We start from the raw sequence: 25,941 nt of genomic DNA, 5'->3' as shown, positions 1-25,941 counted from the left end.
GTTGGGAGGACATATTAAATAATGTAATTCCATATTAACCTTGGTGGGAAAATGACAGTATGATTGTGGTTGGAATATCTCTAGATTATAGCTTGCCCCACCATGCTGACATGGAGTTAAACAAAGCCAACTCTTATCCACACCATGCTCCAAACAAATTGAAGATAGGAACATTGGAATCTTGTCTGTGCACATATACATGACAACTGATGATGAACAGATTAAAAACCATTTGAACTATTTATGTCTAGTAGCAACAGCAACGAAAGTGGGGTGAGATTAATAGTCTGAACAGTTTGCTTTTTCCCATTTTTTTCCCTCAAAAATTGAGGCATATGTTTTGAGATTAGAAACTAGTACATCCTCTACATTTGCTGAAAATTGATCATTGCCCCAAATAATAATGATAGTAATAATAATTCATTTTTTACTATACTTAATTAAATATGTATATATTATGACAATATGTAATGGTGTTTTGCTTTTGAAATAGCATTTGTGTCAGAAGTGAAATGGAATAGCTTCAACCAGAAATTAAAACTGGGTTGTTGATTTGGGTCTTTAGGAATTCCCTAATTAGTAGCTCAGCAAATTACTCTTAGAGGATTGAGTGAAACCTCTATATATAGCTGACGCTATATTTCATTGACTTCGAGAACTGAAAGGCAACTTGAGCCCAGAAAGACTTAGAACCTAGAATGGAGAGTAACATAGATATTGCCACTTGAAGACATTGTTGTTCATATAAATACCAAGGTTTGGTAATTTCAGAGGATGAGAGGGTTTTTATATTGACAATAGATATGTAAAGATTGAATTGAAATACTTTGAAAAAGAACTCAGATTATAGAATTTAGAGACAAACACTTTGTAAAAAGTTATTAATGTAAACTAATTTCACGGTTTATATGATGTTAAAGGACAGCATACATCATGAGCAAATTTTTCTTTCTATAAAAATCCTCTCAGTAATTTCTTGATTGCAGCATCATTCAGAAATGTTATAGTTGCAGATATGTTCCATAGTTGTAAAAATCTTTAATTAGATAACCTGACTTTTCTTCATTTGTTTGTTATTGCATGGTAGTCTTATTCTCATTTCATTTTTGGTATGGAATAAAATAAGCAAAAAAAAAAAAAAATCCAATTATTTGAACTGAAATGGTTTGATGACACAGCAGGAATCAATAAGAAAAGGTATCAGTAATATACTGAGAGTTGATTTGGAAGACTTTATTGCTTTTTTTTATTATTATAAATCTATGGCTTTGTATTGATGTAGGAAAAAAAAATTCTGAGAACTTAGAAGGAACTTAAGAAGTAATTGTCTTTTATAAAAAGGTGTTATGAACTACACAAATGCTGATACCTGCCATTAACATTTACACCAAATCACCTTACTGATTACTGATATGAGCTGTATTTTTCATGCTACATGTGTACAATTGAGTATTCTGGAATATAGAAAGATATCTTTGTCAGCGACATAGTGTGCAAGACTGGTGATGAGATAAGGCAGCCTTTCAGCCAGTATGTCAACACTGTATTCCAATTTTTGCGTATTTTTTCATCACAATTTTGAGTTTAAATCTTGCTAAATCACTTTATTATTATTCTTTATGGACATTACTATGAGAACTGCACCAATAGAGTTAAGGAATTACATAGTAATAAGATTTGAATTGTTAATAATGGTATTCAGTTATGAAAATGAATACTCCAACATTTAATCAAAATGTCTAAGACTAAAGAGAAAAGAAAAAGAAAGACAACTGTCATATTACCTTAGAAGGTAAAAAATAGGATATAATAAAGAAAAATATAATTCTGCATTTGAAGTTAATTTTGATAAACTCTTCTGTTTTTATTTGACGTAGAATTCTGGGTATGCAAGACATTTATAAAATGCTTTTGTCAAAACAAAATTATTTATGCATATTTTCTTGTTTCAAACATAGTACTTTCTGGAGAATAAAAAACAAAATGGTGAATGCCTGAAATATTTTCAGTACAGCAATGGTTTATACTGAGGGGAAAAAAGTTGTTTAGTAATATTTGTGAACACCATAAACATTGACCTGAGGTTTGAAGATAATATCTGTTATGTAGGCCCTATGTGAAAATAAGTTAAATTTTTGTTCTAGGAAGAGCTACTGAGTTAGTGAATGGGATTGTGTGTGTGGTGTGTCAGTGTTGGTGGTTGTTGTAAGTGGGTGATATTTGTATGTGAGTTGACTGTTTCTGTGAGTGTAACTCTCTTTGCTAGAATTCTGTCTTTGAAATATCTAATTTATTTTACTTTTTTCACAGGTATACAAAGATGGGCTATGCTGGCAACACAGAGCCACAGTTTATTATTCCATCATGCATTGCCATCAAGGAATCAGCTAAAGTTGGCGATCAGGCAATTCGACGACTTGGCAAAGGAGTTGAAGATTTGGATTTCTTTATAGGAGATGAAGCTTTAGATGCTTCCTCTTATTCAGTCAAGGTGAGATTATAATTCTTCAACAATACTCACATGTCCTGCCCTTGTTCTCCATTCACTAAACTCACCTCCTCATACCCTTACAAACTTACTCACCCTCATTTTTTTAATCCTCTGTGCATATTCATTTTTATACTCAGCCTCTTGTAGCTTGAGGCTATACTCTGACACCTTGTCACAGTATCCTTATCTCTTTTTCCGACTACTCCTATCCACTTGTATATAATGTGGGTTAGTGCTATATCTCCTCTACCATAAGATACATATTCTCGTTCCTCTGTCAAACTTCAGCCTCTCAACATCTGGCACAAAGACACCTCATTTTCTACTACACTCCACTCAGTTGAGTGATCTTTTTCATTGTCTGCAAATTACTTAGCAGCCTCACTAGTGCTGGTATAACAAAAAAAAAACAAAACAAAAAAAAAAAACTATACACACTGTATCAAAGCAAAGATGCCCATCCTAACATTGAGCTCATTACAGTCCTGTAGCTTGTCAGATCCGGGCAAGCCACCTATCCCATGCCAGCAAGGAGCACAGACATCAAGTGATAATGATGGATAGTTTGTGAACACACACTTTCTTTTGGTATTGCAAAAAAATGATCTAACGTATTACACCACTAACACATGTTGTCTTGCAGGCTTATGTGTACACATTAATGACTTATGGATATTTTTCATGAAATCCTTAAGCCCATCATTCATAATAGGTAACTCTTTGTGTGTAAAATCTTTTAGTATCATTTCAACACTCTCTGAGGATTTCAGGCATGATAAATATATAAACATGTATGTAACCATGCTAACATATTCACCATTTTTGACTCTCTCAAAACTCTTCAGTTGTAACTTTAACAGTGGACTGTGTATTATAAATTTTTAATTTCATCTAAAATATCAGAAACATTCAAATATCTATACATATAATTACATAAGTGTATGTGAAGAAGCTCAACAGATATGTGCAAAGTCCTAATCCAAAGCAATATTTTGATACCAAACAAAATGACATCATCATCTGGAAATGGAAACTAACCATTGCCAGAGTTGACAGCATTTGTAGGCATTCTTGCATGTAGTACTTTTGAATCTGTTGCAAGGGGTGCAATTACTCTTATCCTAATATGATTATAAAGCAAGTAGAGCATGAAGAAACTGCAGCTCAAGGTAAGAAAAGCCTAATCAGACAACATACATAACCTTTATCTTTTCAAATATTCTGTCTAGATATACACTGTACAATACACACAAAACTATTGTTTTATTTGAAGATATATAAGCTATTCACATATATCTATAGAATAAATATACACATGGTTTACACACAAAACTATTCAATATTTTGTTTATTTCATTTCATGTAAATTAGAAGATATATTTCTGAAAGAAATATAAAAATATATTTTTTTTCTAATTTAAAATATCTAGTGGCCAATCCGACACGGTATTATTGATGACTGGGATTTGATGGAACGATTTTGGGAACAGACTATTTTTAAATATCTACGTTCTGAACCAGAAGATCATTATTTTCTATTGGTAAGTTCTTGATAATTTTTGTTTCTGTCAGATATTTTCATGTGATTTTTTTCTCTTTTGTCTGTGCTAGTTTTAAATGTAGCTGAAAAGTTTTTATGTACCCTGTCTATTACCAACCATTCAGCTATGAAATAGTCAGCTTTACTGTGTTTACTGGACCAAGAAAAGTCATTAATTTTTGACAGATTACACAAAGCAGATTAAACTTGTGATTTTTGATAGTCAGCAGCTCAGTAGCATAATATTATCACCATTTAACCATTTCAGTGCAATTCTATTGAGCTGAGATGTTAAAAGTAAATTTTCATTTTAATCTTTTATTTTGATAGATTTGCAATTGTGTACTTATAATTTTTTAAAACAATTCTTTTATAGACTGAACCTCCTTTAAATACACCTGAAAATCGTGAATACACTGCTGAAATTATGTTTGAATCTTTTAATGTACCTGGTTTGTACATAGCTGTTCAGGTAAGTAACTCAAATGATTTTACTATTTACCATTTAGAGCATTGGTTCTCAACTGTTTTTTTTTATCTATGAACCTCTTTGATTCCTATTTTACTTGGGTGAACTCCCATAGCCATTCGATGTTTAAAAAAATCTCATTATATTTTTACAATTAAATATTAAGAATTGTATCAAAAATTGTTAAAATATTTTGTCTGTTGTAGAAGTATAACCAATTTATTGCGTATAATTTTTAACAACAAAATCTTATATGAACCCTAGTTGAGAACCACTGGTTTAGAGATATCTAAAAGGAGAAACTAATGTTAATAGCAAGTTGTGTAATCCTGCTCCTCCATCAGTTTTATCTGTTCATAATTTTTACATAAGCATCATATATCTAACATTTAGAATTGTAAATGCTGAATATCTAAATATATTAACCCTGTCACTGTGAAATGGAATTTCATGCTTATTCCAGTAATAAGCACTATGGACATGTGATTAAAATGCTGCAGAAAGAATTTTGAGATGGATTCTTCAAGCCAAGTCAACCAGCAGAAGATCTAAGGGTAGACCAAGAATGAGATGGTTGGATAATAACCATAGTCTCAGTTGGAAAATCTAATGATGGTTGTTTCTGTTAGGACCCTATGGGGGAAGTATCTGATGACTCTGCCCCCACAACCCTCCTGGAAAAAATGGAGATATTTTTCATCAGTGGTCAAATTAGCAACATTTAAATTGCTCCTTGAGTGAATTAAGATCCATTTTCTTGATGAGCTACAAACTGCTGTTTTGCTATCACGCTACTGGATTAGACATATTCTAGCAAGAACTTTAAAATGTTTGAAAAACTGCAAGCACTCGTTGGCTATTTGTTTCAAATATCCATGCAAACACTGGTCCCTCATGCATACATCAGCTGATGCCCAAATGTCCAAATTTTCTTATTTAACATGTGCTCTGATTTTATGCAAATTAACCCCATACATCCGAAAGATCATACCTGAATCATTTCTCCCCAGCTCTATAGATCTTCTGCATTTGTTAACATGCATCATACAGTCTAGGTAGTACATAGATGAGGGATAAATTATTTTGTAAATGTGACCCCAATCTATTTCAAATAACAGTATATAAAGAATCAGTTACTTATAATTAGGTGTTTTTCGAAATACACAAGAAAACATCTGCATAAAATAGCATATCTACTGTAACAAAAATGCATGTAAAAATTGCCTTAAAAAATATTACTATGTTCTTGTTTAGCTCAAGTTAACCCTGTTTGAACTGATCTATAATCCATTCACACTATCATGTCTTTTCTTTTGGGCATGGTGTATCTAGGTCTACATGATCAAATGTGTCCTTGTTTTAAGATTGTAGGCTGTGATTTGGTTCTTGTAGCTTGAGGGATTTATTGGAAGCTTTCTTCTGTAGAGTTTATTTAGTTGTACTGAAGGAAATTAATAGACATTATTACCAAGACTGCACAAATGAAACTACCCAATAATAATAATCCTCTCTTCTATAGACACAAAGCCTGAAATTTTTTTGGGGGCATGGAATAGTTGGATGCATTGATTCCCAATATTCAACCGGTACATAATTTATTGACCCTGAAAGAATGAAAGGCAAAGTCAACTTTGGTAGAATGATGATGATAATTCATCATCATCATCATTGCTTGTTACACTTTTAACAATCTTATAGAATGAAATTTAAGATACAAACAGAATGTTAAAATAATGAAACAATGTTATGAAGATGTATAAGTTTATGCATTGAAATAAGAAAATTTATATAATGTTGGTCAATGGGTCCTGCTAGTAAGAATTACTTGACCATGCTAATCACTATGATGGAAAAAGGAGGCAAAGAGAGCTTTGTGTCAAAAGTTTTTCTACATTTAATTATATTCCTCTGCATTCTCACCTTAGGTGAGAATGCAGAGGAATATAATTAAATATGGTTGATTTCTCTTTCCATCTCTCCAGAGTTGATAGCATTTGATACAAGCCATGTACTGGGTGGCAGAATGGAACTAGTTACTAGACACTTGACTGCACTCCCCCGCTTCAAATATGTGGCTTTGTGCCAATATAGGAAGCTATCATTATTACAAGCATTAAGAGTATAAACCTCTTTAATACAGTGACTCTATGGTTGTTTATAACATGATCTAGTTTAGGTAATTATCATTGATGTAAGGAAGCCATCAGTGTAACAGTTTATATTGAAAATTAGTAAATAAATAAAACAACAAGAAAAATATCTTAATAAATTTATTCTTTGCTTGTAGCCCTCTATTTTCTTGCTTTCAAAATGTCAATGTTACAGTTTGTGAATATGTTCCTATTGAATTTATACTGAAAGTTTTTTTGTCATTTTTAACATATTCATACTTGGATATGACTGTGCATGCATGTATTTATAAAACAAGTATGTTTATTATGCACATACACTGTACACAATCTACTAGCTGGGAACTGTGTGTTTGTGCATATATGTGTGTTTACATGGCCACAGTCCATTGACAAGGACCAGTAGTATATTGTTACAAAGCAACTATGTATGTGCTAAGTTGTATAAACATATTTACATATACACATGTATGTATGTATACAGCTATGCATATTCACATGGGTACCCATCCTTGAATATATGCACAATGATCTTGGTTACTGGATTGCTGTGCTACTGATGACTGTATAATTTCTGAGAAAACTTGAAGGCAAGAGATGTGGCTTGGACCATAAATGAGTTTTAAATTATGTCTATGAATTTTAATATCACATAACAAAGATAGTTTTTGAGGAATATGAACCAGACTATCTACCATTCAATGTAAAAGTTCAGCAAAAAAGAAAAATGAGTTGTAATTATAAAATATCGTTTTGGAAGAGGATTTCATCAGCTGTTTTATCTGTTAAAATAATAGTGAGATTTCATTGTAAATTGTAATACACTCCCCCATCTCACTTTTATATCTCTTTATTTTTCTTTTGATATTACAATATCTGTCTCCTGTTTCTCTGTGTATCCTTTTCTTACTGTCTCCTCAGCTTTTCTTTGTTTAGATTAACCATTGTTGCTGTCCATACTTTAGGCTTCTAATTTAGAAGTGTATCTTGCATTTCACTAACCTAGATTGTGTTTACCATTGTCTAGTTGTGCAGAAATGGCTGAGACAGTTGAGTGGCAGACTAAATACATTAAAGTATTTAGTTTTCTCTTACTTTAAAATTCAAATCTCATTCAGCTCAACTTTGCTCCTTTTATCATCAATAACATTTTGGGGCTGATACAATTCAATATATTGCTTTCCTACAAAAATTTAGTTTTCATTTAGTTTAGATTTCATTTGATGACCGAACCAAGTATGTAATGATTAGATATAATATATATATATATATATATATATATAAATATATATATATATATATATATATATATATATATATATATATATATATATGAGGGGCGTTCAATAAGTAATGCCCCTGACCCACTTCCCATAGCAGTAGAGCAACGAAACTTGGCACAGGTATTAGTCTTTTTCAACATAGGAACAACCCAGAGTTACGCATTTCTCCCATCGTTTGATGCAGCTCTGGAGACCGTTTTCGTAGAAGACCCCAGCTTGGTCCTCCAACCACGACGTGACTTCAGAAATCAAGGCTGCATCATCTGGGAAACGCTTTCCTTTCAAAAACAACTTCATGGTTGGGAAGAGGTGAAAATCAGAGGGTGCAAAGTCAGGAGAGTAGGGGGATGGGGGAAGAGTTCATAGCCGCACGCCTGTGCTTCTGATCTGGCGACACGCGAGTTGTGGACCGGAGCATTGTCCTGCAGGAGGAGGATGCCTTTGCTGATCTTACCCCGCCTCTTGGTTTTGATAGCTTCTCTTAATTTCCTCAAAAGTGAAGCATGATAAGATCCTGTAATTGTGGTACCCTTTGCCAGGAAATCTGTCATCACTACTCCGTCCTGGTCCCAGAAGACTGTGAGCATGACCTTGCCAGCGGAGGGCTGCACCCTTGCCTTCTTTGGAGGAGGTGAGTCATAGTGCTTCCACTGCATTGACTGGGCTTTGGTCTCTGGATCATAGTGATGGACCCAGGTCTCATCCTGTGTAATTAGTCTTTTGAAAAATTTTGACTCATCTTCTTGGCACATCCCTAAATTCATCCTCAAGCACTCAACGCGTTCTTGCTTCTGGAAAAGTGTGAGCAACCTGGGAATCCATCTGGCAGACACCTTTTGCATATGCAAATGGTCATGAATGATAGTTTCCACAGACCCAGTACTAATCTTGACCTCATGGGCTATTTGGCAAATAGTTATGCGTCGATATTCCAAAATGGCAGCCTCAACTTCAGGGACAGATGCCTCATCAATGGCAGAAGGGGTGCAACCAGATCTGGGAGCTGTTTCCACAGAATTCTGACCATGTTTGAATTCACGATGCCAGCGTTTTACAAGGCCATATGATGGGGCATCATCACCATAAGTTACTTTCATTTCATCAAAAGTCTCCTGTGGTGTGCGTCATTTCAAATACAAAAACCGGATCACTGCTCGACACTCAACAGGCTCCATTTACCACTTGACTCATTCCAAACACATATAAATCAGAAACCACAATTAGTTCGGAGCTGTAATTTGCCACTTAATCTATAGAGATATAAATAATTGAACATGCAAAATTTCTACTAGATCAAACAACGGCAAGTGGGTCAGAGGCATTACTTATTGAACGCCCCTCGTATATATATATATATATATATATATATATATATATATATATATATATATGGAGTTTGTATATAGAATTCTCCTTGCCCACTACTGATTTCTGCTTTCCAGAACTTCTCTATATTGTTGTCTATCTGATATTATTTGAGAACTACTGGCAAGTTTGGTTTCTTTGTATCTATTCTTGCCTATACACATTAGTCTTACTGTGCTGTCTATGAAACAGTGATAAGATTAAGAACAATTGGTGATAATAATGATGGGAGTTGATAGTTATGTCTAAACCAATCATTTCACTGGAAATCAAAATACATTTTTGTTGTTGCAGCTGGTAGTGAAATTCAATGTAGGAGTGGCTGAAATTCAGTAGGATAATTAAGTCAACTAATGGTAGATTAGATATGTTTGCATTTGTTGAAATTTGTCCCATCAAGTTCAAGTTTTGCTACAAGTCTTTAGAATCACACCTTTGAAAATTATCAATTGAAAAGATAATTAAGGAAGATTTGGATGTTAATTTTTTCATTGGCTTGCTATTTTGGAAAACAATATGTGGAGTAGGAGTTTTCTTTTGAATTTGTTTTCTAGGATTTAAACTTCCTTAAATTATATCATATTTTTCATACCTATCTGAAGATAACCTACACCATTTTCCTGTCACTGTCTTCAAAATGCATCTTAAAATATTTTTGCTAGTTTGCTATTTTGTATCAATAGTGATATATTGAAATACAAACTATTCATTTCTAACAGACACAAGGCCACTAATTTTTGGCAGAACGTTTGTTCAATTAAATCAACTTCAGTACTTAACTAGTATTTAATTTTATTGATCTTGGAAGATTGAAATGTAAATGTAACTTTTGAGGGATTTGAATACAGAAAAGCTTTTATGAAACAGTCTCTGTGATGTGCTAATGATTCCACCAAAAGTTAGATTGTAATATTTTTACATAAATACTCACAAATGTGATATAGGCAAAATGTCTAATATGGAATTAGTTATATTCTATTTAGACATGTACTGTGAGTATACTCAGATTAAAGGCATAAATGACCAGATGACAGATGGATGGTTTGTATCTTGTCATCACTTGACATTATTTCTATTGTGGCTAGAAAACAAGGACTCCAGGTTACTAGTCCATCAATAGATATAGTAGGGTAAACAACTCATTACTATAAGCAGCAACACTTTAAAACTGATGACTATATTGTTAGCTTGCAACGCTGAGTTTAGCTCCTGTGGATATAACTTCACGAGGAGGCTCTCTACTAGGTGGACTTGTCCATACATTAATTTGTCAAAATCAATGTATTATGAGAGTCACTAACCATATGCTCAAGATATACTTTTTCAATAGGTGCACTCAAGATAATAATAGGAAGAGGTTGTTTAGTCCCAGGTCAACCCCGATTGTGCAGACATATGACCAAAGGACAGTCAAACCATGACTGTTCTGTCAGATTTAGTTGCTATGCCTAGTTTGGTGAGCTAACACATAGAGACTCCTTTATTGCCCAGAAAGATGTTAATAGTAGTGATAATCTCTTGAAACAATCCCAGAAAGATTATTTACATAAATTCTAGAATAATTATTTTACAACAGTGTACATATGCAGAATTTTTTTTTCTTTTCCATATTGTTTATTACATTTCCTTAGTGTGGTTACAAGTGTATCATGTAGCATCATTAAAAGATTAGATTTTATTACAACAGAACATTTTTATCAATGAGCTTATCTTATTGTGCCATTTATTTTATATAATGCTTAGTTTAATTAAACAATTTGTTCTATCTATCTGAACTTCCTATGTGTATATGGTTTATCTTTTTTTCTTGTGTGCTAAAATCATTCTTTTAGATGATTATTTCTCAACCATTTCACCCATGGACCCCTGTGATTCCTATTTTACTATACTGCCATTAATGTTTTAAAAAATCCTATTATATTTGTATAATTAAATATTGTTAGGAATTGTATATAAAAAGACTTTAAATATTTTGTGTATTGTAGAAGTATAATCAATTTATTACACATAAATTTTAACAAAATCTTATATGGACCCCAGTTGAGAACCACTGCTTTAGAAGAAAATGGATTTCTGCCATTGCTATACAGGCATCATACATTTTGTGTGACTGTGTTGTTGAACTTGGTTTGATAAATTCATTTTTTTTATGAGAAGAAATAAAGTCTAACATTTTCTGCTTTGTTCTTCATCCCAGAATAAGGAAAATGTGGGAAAGTGTGTAGATTGGGTTAGAGGCAAACCTAAATGGCAGCACCACTTTTTTCCCTCATACCCTCATTGTTAGATGAAGAGCAAAGCCCAAAGCATTAGTCTTTTGTAACACTCTTCACTAATGAACTAACTGAACCTTCCTATTGACTTATAATTGCTGATGCAGACCATCACCAGTTTCCTTGGAAACCAGATTTTTCCTTAGAATCAATCTAATTGAGCTTGGCTGATATTTATTTCACAGACCTCAGAAGTCAGTGATGTAACTGAATACATAAGGGGACGTAACTGTCTCTGAGTTCGTTGAATGAAATTTCTTTTGACTAGGGCAAATGGATCTTTTCGGTTTGAACGGCAGTTTTTTCTAGCGGTGTCATATGAAATTGTCACCCATAATTATGACCCTAGAATTGATCTATTGCATTTCAATTTCTGTTAGGGTTAGTGGAAAGGTATCTTTTTTTTTTCCACAAATGTGAATAAACCCAGTCTGTTTCTTAAACGAGGGACATTTTCATATGGCACAAAAATGCTTTTTAACTCAATGGACGTCATCGATTGGTTGAAATTGCAGAAATTGAAGAAAAATAACAACAAATATCCTACAAACTATAGAATTTTCTCAATAAAGCCAAGAGAAAAAGATGTTTTATAAACACATTCTACCACTATATGAAGTTTAAAATTTTTTAGTTACCTAGAAAGTATGTCAAAAACTGCCGTTCAAACCGAAAAGATCCGGGCAAATTTCAAATGTGAAGACTAATTGAATGAATTGATTCTAGTTTGTAAGTGATCTCTATTTTTAATACTCGTGAAGTAATGAAAAAAAAAAAATAATAATTCTGGCAGAATTTGAACATAAAGCATTAAACTATATATTTGACATTTATTCTGGTTGTTTGATGTTACTTTCTGTGCACTATCATTCTTATTGATTTGAATATTAACCAGAAAACTTTATCTTTTATTCTAAAGGTTTTATAATTTTTAGTATTTAATTTTTGTTTAAATTTCATTTCTAAATTTCATTTTGTTTCCTTTTATTAATATTAGGCAGTCCTAGCCTTAGCAGCTTCTTGGGCCTCTCGTCAAGTTGGTGACCGTACACTGACAGGTACTGTGATAGATTCCGGAGATGGTGTGACACACGTTATTCCTGTGGTAAGTAATTTATTGGCTTGGGGCATGCATGTATGTCAAGTTACTTTAACTGAGTAGTGTCTTTAAAAGAAATCTTTTACTGAAGTTTCTTGATCATAAAAACTGACTGAACCATGAAAGAACAGATGTTCAGTAATGTCATGTCCTGTCCCTATCAAGATGAAAGTTGCACACACCCAACAATTCAACTTTGTTGCTTGCATTCAAAGCCATATGATAGAGAAATTAGGCTAGCTTTTGATATCAACAATCAACATGGAACTACTCGTGTAAGAGTTTTTTACTCAGGGACTTGTATTAAAGGATATAATGGACATGGATACACTCTTATTTGCTATCCACCTGTTTTTAGTGGAGCATGTCTTATGGATAAAAGTTGGTTGTCTGCCAAAGAAAATCATATCTGGAGAGTTGCATCAGCTATTGCTGTATATACACATAATTGACCAATGCTTGTTCTCCACCCCACCCCTCGATGTTCAGAAACATGCTGCTCTCTTATTTTGATATACTGATTGACCTGACACCTGGAATGAATGAGCTGGCTGTTGTCAGAACTTACATGAAATGCTTAGCAGATGGTAAAAATTGAGATAAATAGATGAAAAATGGAAGTGTTGAAGCATTTTATGCTGATTTTTACACATGTAATGGGTATGCTAGATAACAAAAAAAAAAAAAAAAAAGAAAAGAAAAAAAAAATAAATGTAAGGAAGTGCCAAATGATATTGTCTTGTTCTGGAAAGCAATATCAATAATTTTCATATGTATAACTTGATATTACTAGTATTCAAGCTGTTTTATATATGACATTCTCTTCTCTGGTTTCTATTTAGGTCATATTGTGAACTGACAAAAAATTCTAAATATTATTCAAAATGTAAAATTGAACATCTAAATGTATAAAATTATGCCTAAAATATTTTGTATTTTAATATTTAACTTTTCACTTGTAAACAGATTATAAAGGGCAAACAGAATCCAGATTTTATTCTGAACTGGTTTAGCATATTGCTTCTGTTAATTGGTATTTGATAACTTATTAAAATTGGGGTAAAGTAATAAAGGAATGTGTAAAACTCTGTTTTAATTTTCTTTTTCATTTCATATTTAAAATTCTTAGTCGTAGAAGAAAGCCTTCACAAAAGGGTTTTTTTGTTATGCTCATGTCCAACCTATGCCAGGATGAAAAGTAGATGTAAAATAGTGATGATGTTGATGGCACATGTGTGGGATGCTTTTATAGATTGATATAGAATTGTTTTTACAGCTGGTTGTTTTTTCTACTACTCTGATGTGAAATATGGAGAGAGATATGTTTTATGTTCATGCAAATTCAAGCAAAGCACCTATATACTTTGCTCAGATACACTATAGCTGTAGTACTATAGTTTGAATTCAAGCTCCTATTGAATCTCTTAGCTGTTGTGTCTCCTTAACTCAAAATGAAATTGAAATAAATTCCCTTGTTGGTTCATCAGCTATATCCAAAATATGAACCTTCAGTAGGTAGGGATTTAAAATTAAATAGAAGTCCCTTACTGAAAAGGATGTGTAATTTTTCCCTGTATGCTAAAGTTGTTTAAATTACTGTTTGAAGAAGATTAAACTTGAGTCAAAGACAGCATTATAAACCTTTACTTATTTACTAGAAGCAGCTGCTCAATTTCTCTTAAATTTTACCCTAATATTTAAAAATGGATAGACAAATTGGATAATGTAGACATAAATACAGTATTCTTGAAAAAGGCAGGAATTGTCAAAGTTGGAATGTCTTTTAATTTAAGATCTGTTTAACTAGGGTTGATCCTGGGACTAAACAGCAACCTTATAAGATCTAACTTGTCCTGTCTTAGTAATAGTATTTAAGAATCTCTCATAGTCAGGGAAGATATTCATCTGGCAGCAGATGTCTAGTGATGAGTTTGATGCAGAATTGGCTGTTCCACACCATCAAATATATCTTATCAGAACCATAGTCTAGATCCAATGGGAAAACGAATTGGAATGACTGCTGAACTCAGTTCTGATGCTAAACCAGATTGATCTGGTACCTATTTGACTGAGCTAAGTCAACAATGTAAAGTATGCAATGAAACACCCACTATGGAGTTGAATTCTTGACATAGTTTAAAACATTAATCACTCAGCCATCATATTTATCATGAAATTATTCTTAGTTTTGTAATATTTATGCCTGCTTTAAGGAGTTTACATTAAATTAATAACAAGTTTCTCAATATTCTGTACCCTCATGATAACCTGTTGTGCAGCAATGTTGAATACATCTATAACCACACTGAAAGTTTATCATAGCAGAGTAAAAGAAAAAGAAAATTATTTGAAAGAATATATGTGTGTGTAAATATATATATATATATATATATATATTATATATATATATATATATTTATATTTCCAATGTGTGTTTATTTATTGTAGGCTGAAGGTTATGTGATCGGTAGCTGTATCAAACACATCCCCATTGCTGGTCGTGACATTAGTTATTTTATTCAACAATTATTGAGAGAACGTGAGGCTGGAATTCCTCCAGAACAATCCTTAGAAACAGCTAAAGCTATTAAGGTAAGATCTTTTCAGTTTTATCTACTTATTCATTTATCTATTCTTTTACTGGTTCAGTCATTGGACTCTGGCCATGTTAGGGTATTGTCATCAAGGATTTCTTTGGTACTATTTAAAAATTTTTTTACAAGAAAAGCATAATCTGTTGTGGCTTAATGGAACAGAATCAAATGTCACAAGATATTTCTGTTCAACTTTTGGCATTTTCCCTCATTATGTGCATACAGGTTTCTGCACTGTTTTGATTTACCAAATTTCATTCACAAAGCTATGTTACAAAAAAACTTACTCTAGGTCCTGTGCAGTGCTTGCACTTGCCTTTGTTCTAATTGAAGAGCCTTTCTAGACAAATTCAAGCAATACAAATGTTTTGTCTCTCTCTCCTCTCTCTCTCTTTTTTTTGTTAGCTAAAATATTTTTTATGTTGAAATAGAATAGTTTTGAGCTAGTATGTTTTGATTCAGAACAACAAAATCATTCTTGCTTTTTCCCTTCTGTGGTTTTTACATCTTGCTTTGGTTCAGCTTAAGAGTTCCTAAGTTGTAAAGAATAAAATACCAAAAGAGAATATTGTATGTAACATGTAGGAGCAGGTAGGGGTGTGTGGTTAGTAAGTTTGATTTGCAACCATATGAGTTCAGTCTTATGGCACAGTACCTTGGCAAGTAACTTCTATGATAGCCCCTGACCAACCAATGCTTTGTGAATGAATTTGATAGATGGAAACTGTAAGAATCTTTGTGCATGTGTACACGTGCATGCAAATGTGCATGGTAAACCCATCTTCAAATATGCTCCCCCCACCTCCAATCCATGTTAGCAAGGGAAGAAAAAAAAAGGACATTAAACAAATGAACAAACATCTCAACTGGGAAGGATTGGAGATTGTTGTTTCTTTGTGTAGTTCTTGGTGAGGGTGGGGTGGAATCTTTAATTTTTGTTATAATTTAATGTATAAAGGATCGTGGGTAAGGCCAGAACAATGCGAAGTAAATGCAAGGCAAATCACAAGAAAACAAATATATGAATTAATGTAGATTTATAATTTAGGTTTCTTTGTAAAATTAATTTATATATAATAAAGTTGTATTACATTTGATATATTGAAAAGTAAATTCTTTTCCTTAGTTTCTTTATCTCCCAGGGTTCTTTTCATATTTTTCCATATTTGGTAGTTTGGACCAACTTTGAGTCTTTTGGACTCTCACTTCCATGCTTCATTAATGCCTGCATAAACGTGCTTGCTTTTAGAGATGTATATATGTATATAAAATTATAATAATCATATGTGGAGGGAATTTCAATAGGAAAATAATCACTATGAGTGAAACCTGTGGAAGGGGTAGACCCAGGAAGTCATGGGATGAGGTAGTGAAGCATGATCTTCAAACATTGGGCATCATGGAGGCAACGACAAGTGATCAAGACCTTTGGCGATATGCTGTTCTTGAGAAGACTCATCAAGCCAAGCAAAATTGTGGTTGTGACTGATGCCAGTGTCATGTAAATGGCACCTGTGCTGGTGGAACATAAAAAGCAACTTTTGAATATTGGACTTCATGGAGGCAATGATAAGTGATCGAGACCTTTGGTGATATACCATGCTTAAGATGACTCAAGCCAAGTGAGATCATAGTTGTGGCCGGTGTTACAGAACTTGCACCCATGCCGGTAGCATGTAAAAGGCATCCACTACATTCTTGGAGTGTCTGGCATTTGGAAGAGCATCCAGCCATAGAAACCATACCAAATAAGATTGGATGTAGCCCTACAGCTTACCAGTTTCAGTCAAATCTTTTCACCCATGCTAGCATGGAAAGCAGATGCTAAATGATGATGATGATAATGTATTTACACTTCGGGACATATATGTACACTCTTGCACATCTATATCCACTTGTTCAAGTTTGTATACATACCTGTAACATGTACTTTACGTTCATCCATGACTGTCCTTCAGCTATAGCAACAGCTTTTCTCCTTGTTTGTTGCCGTTTTCTTTCACTCTTGGATTGCATTTATTGGTTTCAATGGTTGTATATTTTAGGAGCGATTTTGCTACGTCTGTCCTGATATAGCTAAAGAATTCAACAAGTATGATCAAGATCCTACGAAGTGGATCAAAAGATTTGATGGTTTAAACAGCGTGAACAAAAGCCCTTTCAGTGTAGATGTTGGTTATGAACGATTTCTTGGACCAGAAATTTTCTTCCATCCAGAGGTAAGAATTAATATTAATTTAGATATGTAACACACTCTTCATGCCTTGAAAAACTTTTTCCTATTGTTGTTTGTGCATGGCACTGCCATGTTTTCCAAATGGAAAATTAGAACTCTATAATTTGAGTAAGAACTTATTTTTTTCATTTCTTGTTAACGTTTGTTTCAATTTAATATTCCTTACAACCTAGAAATCAGTGTTTACATTTTCCTTTTTTATTACTTCATCACTTGTACGAAAAATGTATCTTTTACAGCTGCTATGCTGGGAAGACATACTTAGGTTGTTATTTCAGTGAAATTCATTCTATTATGTGAGCAGAAGACAGTCACATGTAAATCAGTAATTATTTAAACCTGTCACTTCCTTCAACTGTCTGTCTCACTGTTCATATTACAAGTTATCTAATATTTTTTTTTACAGTAACACTATTTCATTGGGGATTTCCCAACATGCACCTAAGCATCATTCACAATAAATCTTCAGAGTTTATTGTAAGACATTGAGAGCCAGAATATTGCTTTCTTCTGACTAAATAGACAGCCATTATTTACATTGTAATCAACTGAACTGAGACTCCTATATATTGCTGTCATGTGTTATCTGGCAGTGAACTTGAAACTCTGGCCATGTTAGCCATCATTTCTGCTTTTCCATAACTTTATAAATTCAAAGACCTTCCTTTTATTTCCTTCTCTGTGAAAAGAATATTTATACTAGTCATGCTTTTCATATGAAATTATTCAAGTTAGCCCTTTCAGTGTGAAATGTTATTTTTTCTTTCTTTAGTTTTCAAACCCTGACTTTACCATTCCAATTTCTGAAATAGTGGACAATGTCATCCAGAATTGTCCTATTGATGTGCGTCGAGGTCTATATCGGGTAAGCCAACAAAATATATTTAATACTGTTTTCAAGATAATAGAAAATTCTAAAGTAGACCTTTCATACTTTGCCATTAAAGTATTCTAGCTGTCATGTATTTTTGGTGCATAAATAACAAACCAATTGAATTATTTGAATCATGTTATAACATTTGTGTCTTTGTTAAGCACAAAACCTCAAATTTTAGAGAACAGAAATGAACTTGTTTAATCTTCAGATCTTTTTGAAAAGTCATTAAAAACATAAGTGAAGTGATTAGTATACAAATGGAATTTAATACTAAGTTATAGATGTGGTTTTCCTGAAACATATTTTCAACTGCAATCAACTAATTTGCAATTTTCAAATATTAATAAATTCAATAGCTAAATGCATGAGGTGATATTGGATCTGCACCAACACATCTTTTAAGTAAATTATTCAACATGTCTTTTGACACCAGTCACAATTTAGATAGGTTGAGCAACTAATTTCCAACATTATTAGCTGTTGGTTTACTATAGTACAGCATTTTATAAGAGCAATTCATGTTGTATTTACTTAATGCAACTGCAACTAGGTTTTAACACTTATGTGTGAAGTGTTTTAACTTGGAAAAAGCTTAAAATTTACAGGTAAATATTTTCCATTCTATAGTTGGCAAAGATTTAGTTATACTTAAAAGGCTGTTTTCTTAATTTTATGAAAATTCTTCAGTCATTCAATGATACCAAGTAAACTACATCTAATTTTCTGCTTCAAAATTTTTCAGAATATAGTTTTGTCAGGAGGATCTACCATGTTTAGAGATTTTGGTCGCAAGCTACAAAGGGATGTCAAGAGAATAGTTGATGCTCGCCTGAAAGCTAGTGAAGAACTTGGTGGAGGTAGATTAAAGGTATGTTTTCTAAGACATGAAGCTGCTTGAGGTGTGCGTGTTTGTGTGTACCAATTGTCCAAAGGAGAGTTAAAGTACACTGCAATAAAAATAGTACCAGGGTTTTCTGAAAATCCGCCCATCCATTAAATCACCCATGGGCGGTTATGTAGTTGAAAGTTGAAACAGTTAGTATTCTTGTTTGCATTCTGTTTAGACATTCATTTGCTCTACATCTGTAGATAAATTCAAAAGATTTTTATTCCCAATAATGGAGTTGAAAGAAAATAGATCAAAATGTGTTCAATGATCATATACTATTAGTGAAAAATTGAGTGCTATTAAACAAGTGAAAGAACATTCTGGCAATTTATCTGCTGCATCAAGAGACTTAGATATTGATAGAAAATGATTGAGAGGATAGTGCACGAAAGAAGCTGAGTTAATCAATATGTCAGACAAGAGGAGGCGCAGATCAATTGGTGGAGGTAGAGGACCAGCACATAGAGATCTAGAGATTGAACTCTTACAGTGGATTGTTGTTCAGCATGCAAACAATATAATTGTAAATTATTGCCATTTATGGGAATATACTTTTGAATTGGTAAAAAGGTTTGGAATTGAAATGAACATCATTAGATGTTCTGATAAGAGGATTTTTAAATTTCATGAAATGGAATAAACTGACTGTTAAAAAGATTACACATGTTGGTCAGGTGGACAATAAAACACTTGGAGAAAAGGCACAAATCGCCAGTGACTATCTAGATAGCATTCCAGTCTTAACAGCGGGTAAGGATGCTGACCAGATTTATAATATGGATGAAACACCTGTATACATTGACATGTTGAGTGCAACAACCATAGACTTTGTCAGCAATAAAAGTGTAGATGCTAGCCACTGTGGTGCTACCAAAGCTTGTTTTACTGCTGTGTTGTGTGTTAATGCTGCAGGAGAGGTGTTAAAAACAATGATTATCCTTAAAGGATTGAAAAATGTGCCTAAAATCAAGGTCCCCAAAAATATTTACTTAAGTCTCCAACAAGGGATCAATCACATATGAACTCATGCAGCTGTGGGCTGACAAAGTGTTTGGGCAGAGAACAGCACAACTATTCCATGCTCAAAATTCAGTGCTATTCATGGATGAATGCTCAGAGCTCCTAGAAGTGTTCAAATGTAGGAATATGATTCTCAAACTTATACCTCCTAAAACAACATCTTACTTGCAACCATTAGATGTATCAATTATTGGTCCTTTCAAGAAAACCCTTCATGCTGAATGGGAGAGTTGGTTTTCAAATGGCAAAAAGAAGTATACAAATAAAGGATATTGCAAAAAGCCTTCTTATCAAGAGATAGTGAACTTTGTGATCTAAGCTGTTGCCACTTTAAATAAAGAAACTATAAAGTGTGCTTTTGAATGTTGTGGAATTGCTCCTCATGGACAGACTGTAGAACAGCTTCTTAAACTCACGCTTACTGGATGTTTTGTCTGGCCTTGAGGTAAATGCGCCAGATGCACATATTGTCAAAATTGAAGAAGATACAAGTAAATGAAATTTGCTCTGATATGAATTATGGCCAAGCAGCAAATGAGGAAATTCATGATATTTACCTTGAAACTAATTGGTTATTATTCTACCAGAAATGCCCAAGAACATTATTTGTTCATACGAGGCTTCTATTCATATTTTCAACAATTGAATTTTCAATATTTCTTAATAGATCCATTGTTAACTTCAGAATATTTTTTAATATGCTACTTCTTTTAAGACTGTTTCAGTTTCTTTGTCTATATATCTGATAACGGAAACGACAGAAGTTCATCATCATCATCATCATCGTTTAACGTCTGTTCTCCATGCTAGCATGGGTTGGACAGTTCGACCGGGGATCTGGGAAGCCAGAAGGCTGCACCAGGCTCCGGTCTTATCTGGCAACGTTTCTACAGCTGGATGCCCTTCCTAACGCCAACCACTCCATGAGTGTAGTGGGTGCTTTTTACGTGCCACCTGCACTGGTGCCAGGCGAGGCTGGCATCGGCCACGGTCGGATTGGTGCATTTTATGGAAGCCAGTCGAGGCGGCACTGGCTTTGGCTACGATTCGGATGGTGCTTTTTACGTGCCACTGACACGGAAGCCAGTCGAGGCGGCGCTGGCATCGGCCACAATTCGGATGGTGCATTTTATGGAAGCCAGTCGAGGCGGCACTGGCTTTGGCTACGATTCGGATGGTACTTTTTACATGCCACCGACACGGAAGCCAGTCGAGGCGGCGCTGGCATCGGCCACAATTCGGATAGTGCTTTTTACGTACCTCCAGTCCCAGGGCCCTGGCATCTGCCGGGTGCTAGTCATAGGATTGGTTCAATTTCGATTTCACTTGCCCCAACAGGTCTTCGCAAGCAAGGGGGGTTGCCATAGGTGCCTGTCGTCGGATGAGGTTCAATATCGACTTCGCTTGCCTCAACAGGTCTTTGTGTGTCCAAAATAAATATGGTTTTTGAGAATATCTTTGTTCTTCCTAGGTGAAATATTTTACTTCCATATTATTACCCCTGGGTGCTTATTATAGGTGGGTGGTTATTTAAGCCAAAAATAGTTTTGTAAAATAGAATTTTCCATTTAACAGCCCTGGGCAGATTTTCGGAAAACCCCGGTACGTTTCTTGAAGAGAAACACTAAAGTCAATCAAAAATATTACCAGTTAAAAAAAAAAATATGGTTCACAAATTATAAGCAATTAACACTTAAACTGCAAAATTAAATTTCATTGTTATTCTAGTAATGATCTACCAAAAAATAGAATTGGTATTTTCTACAAGTCATGTTGCCTCAATATACAGACATGCCTCCAACAAAAAAGTAACATGATATCCTTAACAAAAGACAGATCAATACATAACAATGCTTTTTGCAGTGACAAGGTTAAAGCACTTGTAGAAATAATGTGTGTTGCAAAAATTTCAATATTTATCACTTGTTCATAAAAAACTGGTCAACTTCCATAACAGCAATTTCACAAATTTTTTTGTTTTGTCATATTAACATTTCATTAGCTGATATATAACTTTTGTATTAAATTATATTGTTTTCATGAATAATTCTTTACAACCGTTATGTGTTTTCTTTGGCAGCCAAAACCTATTGAATGCCAGGTCATATCTCATCACATGCAACGTTACGCAGTTTGGTTTGGTGGTAGTATGCTTGCTTCAACGGTGAGTATTTCAATGACTTTAAAACCTGTTAGCTATGCAATAACTTCTAACCCCACCATGCTACGTAATACATTATTTTGAGCAAAGGTTTTTTTTTCTCTTTTAAGCTGAACATTGGTTGGGGAGATGCAAAAAATTAAAATATTTTTAGCAGAGATACTTCTGAAAATTTTGTTTTTACTATTAACCTTATTATCTTTAGAGAGTAACTTTTCTTTAGCATTTGCCTCTATACTACATCTCAGGTGACTTATTTCTGGATATGTACATAGAAACAAAGTGAATTTGAACTAAACGTGAAAAAAATCTTATTTCTCAACAAAGGGTAATATAGCTCTTATCCACTATGCCACTGATATATGTAAAGTTATACATTTTGTTCAAAATTTCAGGCATAGTAAACTTCTTTATCTTATACTAGTAAGTTATTATTAACCTGGAAACATTAGAAAAGAACTTACAATTACTAAACAAAATTTAATGTCATATAAAAACTAGAGATACAATAGCTGTGAACTTAAAGGTTTTTAAGTGCAAATCCTACTTTAGTCACTCTGTTATATCACTGAGCAAGATTCTGCTTGTTCCAGCTTGCCTGTTAAAGAACAAAAAAAAGAAAAATCATTGAATGATCAGCGATATGAAGAACGTTTCAGCAGTAAAATACAAAATCAATCAATCAATAAATAAAACAAAATGAACCACCAAAATAAATTAGAGGGAAGGAGAAACCATTCCATCCTTGCAAGCATGGAAAAGTGGACATGAAATAATAAAAAGAATATTATATAGAATGGAGTTATTGTTAACTGACAACATATAGTTATTTATTTTCTTCTATATTATATGATTTTTATATAAATCTCAGTCTCAAAAGGCAATCATTTTTTAAAAAATGATTAACCAGAAAACCAGTTCATTGACATGAAAGGAAATTTTTCTTCCTCAGATACTATTTAGGTCTTTGATATATATTTTTTGCTGATTTAGAATAATATGAAAATGTTATATGTGATGTGGTGTATGTTTATTTAACCCTCCCCCACCAATGAAGCTGCCTTATTTGAAAAGAAAACTACATATTGATTTAGGCCAATATGAAAATTGCATATTGATATTGATTTTGGTAAAAATGTCTTTAATTCTTCCTCTCCTCATCAATTTAAACTTTAGATTTTCAACCGAAATATCTGTTACTTAGTAAAATAGGGGTACAAGTTCTTTTCTATCATTACTCTAATACCAGCAAAATATTATCTGTGTTTTCCACCCACTAAAAATGATCAAATCTTGTTAAAAGAGATTGTTTTCGATCAGATCATATACATATTGAAGTTGTTTAGCTGTAAGTCAAGCCTGATTGAACAAACCTATGGTCAAAAGCACTCCAGTTGTCACTGTCTTTTAATGCTATCTTGGACTACATTATCTAATGTATCATTCCATTGATGGCATATGATTTGAAGGAGATTTAGTTACTATTTCTAGCAGATCAATTGACCAATTAGAGGCTCATTCACTAGCCATTTTACTTGGTGATGAAATGGTAAGATATTTCAGTAAAGTTTTCAGTTCAGTTTTATGCAATCTTTATGGTATTCTCTCAGGGAAAGCTTGTAAGACAAAGCACCTACAGTCTGCCTAACTGAGAGGTAGTATGTATCCCCACAGGGTGGCGAGCTGGCAGAATCATTAGCATGCCGGGTGAAATGCCTAGTGGTATTTTGTCTGCCACGTTTTAAGTTCAAATTCTGCCGAGGTCAACTTTACCTTTCATCCTTTCAGGGTTGATTAAGTAAGTACTAGTTATGCATTGGGGTCGATGTAATTGACTTAATCCCTTTGCCCTTGTTTGTCCCCTCTATGTTTAGCTCCCTGTAGGCAATAAAGAAATAAATATGTATCCCCACATAAATGTGGATGTTCTGTCAGAACAAACTTTACTGTAGTAGATCCCATGAGAGAAACTCTCATAGAATCTTTTGGTGCAAAATGCATGCTTTATGTATATCACTATAACCTGACTGCAAAGATCCCAATCCTTGATAGTTGAAAGGACAGCTAGCTGTGGAGACAGTTACTTCAGTTGTAGATAAGTGTCCAATGTGGAAGCAGTTGTAAATAAGGATTACATTCCTATCTCAAGGAAGAGCATAGTATATTGTCATCATCATTGTTTAATGCTCGTTTTCCATGCTGGCATGAGTTGTATGGTTTGACAGGAGCTGATGAGTCTTCACCAAACTCCAATATTTGCTTTTGCATAATTTCTATGACTGGATGCTCTTCCCAACATCAACCACTTTATATAGCATTGGCACTAGTGAGACCACTAAATGACTCACAAGACTCCCTCAACTGAGGAGTGTAGTATTGAGGGAAGTGGCTTTATGCCGGATGATGAGAGGTCAAAGTATGATAAAGGTATCTTGCAGTAGTGGAGATATATGGCTATCCTAGTTGGAAAATGAGAGATGGTGATGTCAGGTCATAGCTTCCAGTTACAGGAAGTTGGGTATTAGAGGATAAGATAGGGTAAATGGGTAAGTTCATGATTGTGTGAAAGGAGAGTGTAAATGGATAGGGATGGCAGTGAATGGTGGAGGCATGGTTAATGGTAATAATAAAGTTTGAATCATGGTGTTGATGAAAATCTGAGAACCAGTTATTTATATATATGTATATATACTTATTTTTTTCTATTCTAGCCGGAATTCTACCAAGTATGCCATACCAAAGCCGATTATGATGAACATGGGCCTAGTATATGTCGCCATAACCCTGTGTTTGGCTCAATGACGTAATTCTGCAATTGGTTCATTTAGGGCTGATGCTGGTTAAATTTTAATAAAAATAATGATGATGATAGCAACATCAACAAATAAAATGATGCTGCCAAAACCATACATACTATGACTGTAACAACAAAAACAAAAGCAAAAAAAATTATGAAAAACAAATTTTTAAAAATTGAACAGAAGGGGGAAAATGAATAATAATAATAATATTAATAATAATAATACTAAGGGTGGAAAATGGAAAACTTTTTACCCTAGAACCAAATGAAAGACCGCAATTTATTCCATTGTTGGTTGTTAGTTGTACATTTTCTAACAGTACTAACACTAATTGTATGGTAACCTGCAGTGTATAAAATATTTTTTCAGAAGACTTAAGAGTTCCACTTTGATATGAAGGACAGTATGTTTACATTTACTATACATATATTCACACACTCTTCCATACATACATTATTTCATATATATATATATATATATATATATATATATATATCTTGATGTATGCGTATGTGTGTGTGTTATATATATGTATATATATATATATGCTTGCACATAATGTATAGTATGTACAAGTTGACTGGGCAGTGGTACCTATGATCTTTATGCAAATGTAACTGATAAAAGATGGGCGTGACCTACAGGTTACATTTTCAAATTAAACAGGGATACCTGTAATACTCCATCATTGCTACATTTGGATAGAAGTCATTG

At 33.6% G+C, this 25,941-nt stretch overlaps 1 protein-coding gene across 1 annotated transcript in view; it reads left to right on the top strand.

Annotated features, from left to right (window-relative positions):
• LOC115209058 (actin-related protein 3) overlaps positions 1–25,600 on the top strand; it is a 72,244-nt gene extending 46,644 nt beyond the window's left edge. The window contains exons 2-11 of the mRNA XM_029777131.2: positions 2,311–2,491; positions 3,922–4,032; positions 4,408–4,503; positions 12,548–12,655; positions 15,098–15,241; positions 17,289–17,462; positions 18,252–18,344; positions 19,099–19,224; positions 22,346–22,429; positions 25,138–25,600. Coding sequence (XP_029632991.1) covers positions 2,311–2,491; positions 3,922–4,032; positions 4,408–4,503; positions 12,548–12,655; positions 15,098–15,241; positions 17,289–17,462; positions 18,252–18,344; positions 19,099–19,224; positions 22,346–22,429; positions 25,138–25,233 — 1,213 coding nt within the window. The 3' untranslated portion in view covers positions 25,234–25,600. The remainder of the gene's footprint in view (positions 1–2,310; positions 2,492–3,921; positions 4,033–4,407; positions 4,504–12,547; positions 12,656–15,097; positions 15,242–17,288; positions 17,463–18,251; positions 18,345–19,098; positions 19,225–22,345; positions 22,430–25,137) is intronic.
• Positions 25,601–25,941: the final 341 nt, after the last annotated feature.

This window comes from Octopus sinensis, linkage group LG3 (assembly GCF_006345805.1).
Source record: "Octopus sinensis linkage group LG3, ASM634580v1, whole genome shotgun sequence".
Taxonomy (NCBI): domain Eukaryota; kingdom Metazoa; phylum Mollusca; class Cephalopoda; order Octopoda; family Octopodidae; genus Octopus; species Octopus sinensis.
This window is presented reverse-complemented; position numbering and strand designations above follow the sequence as displayed.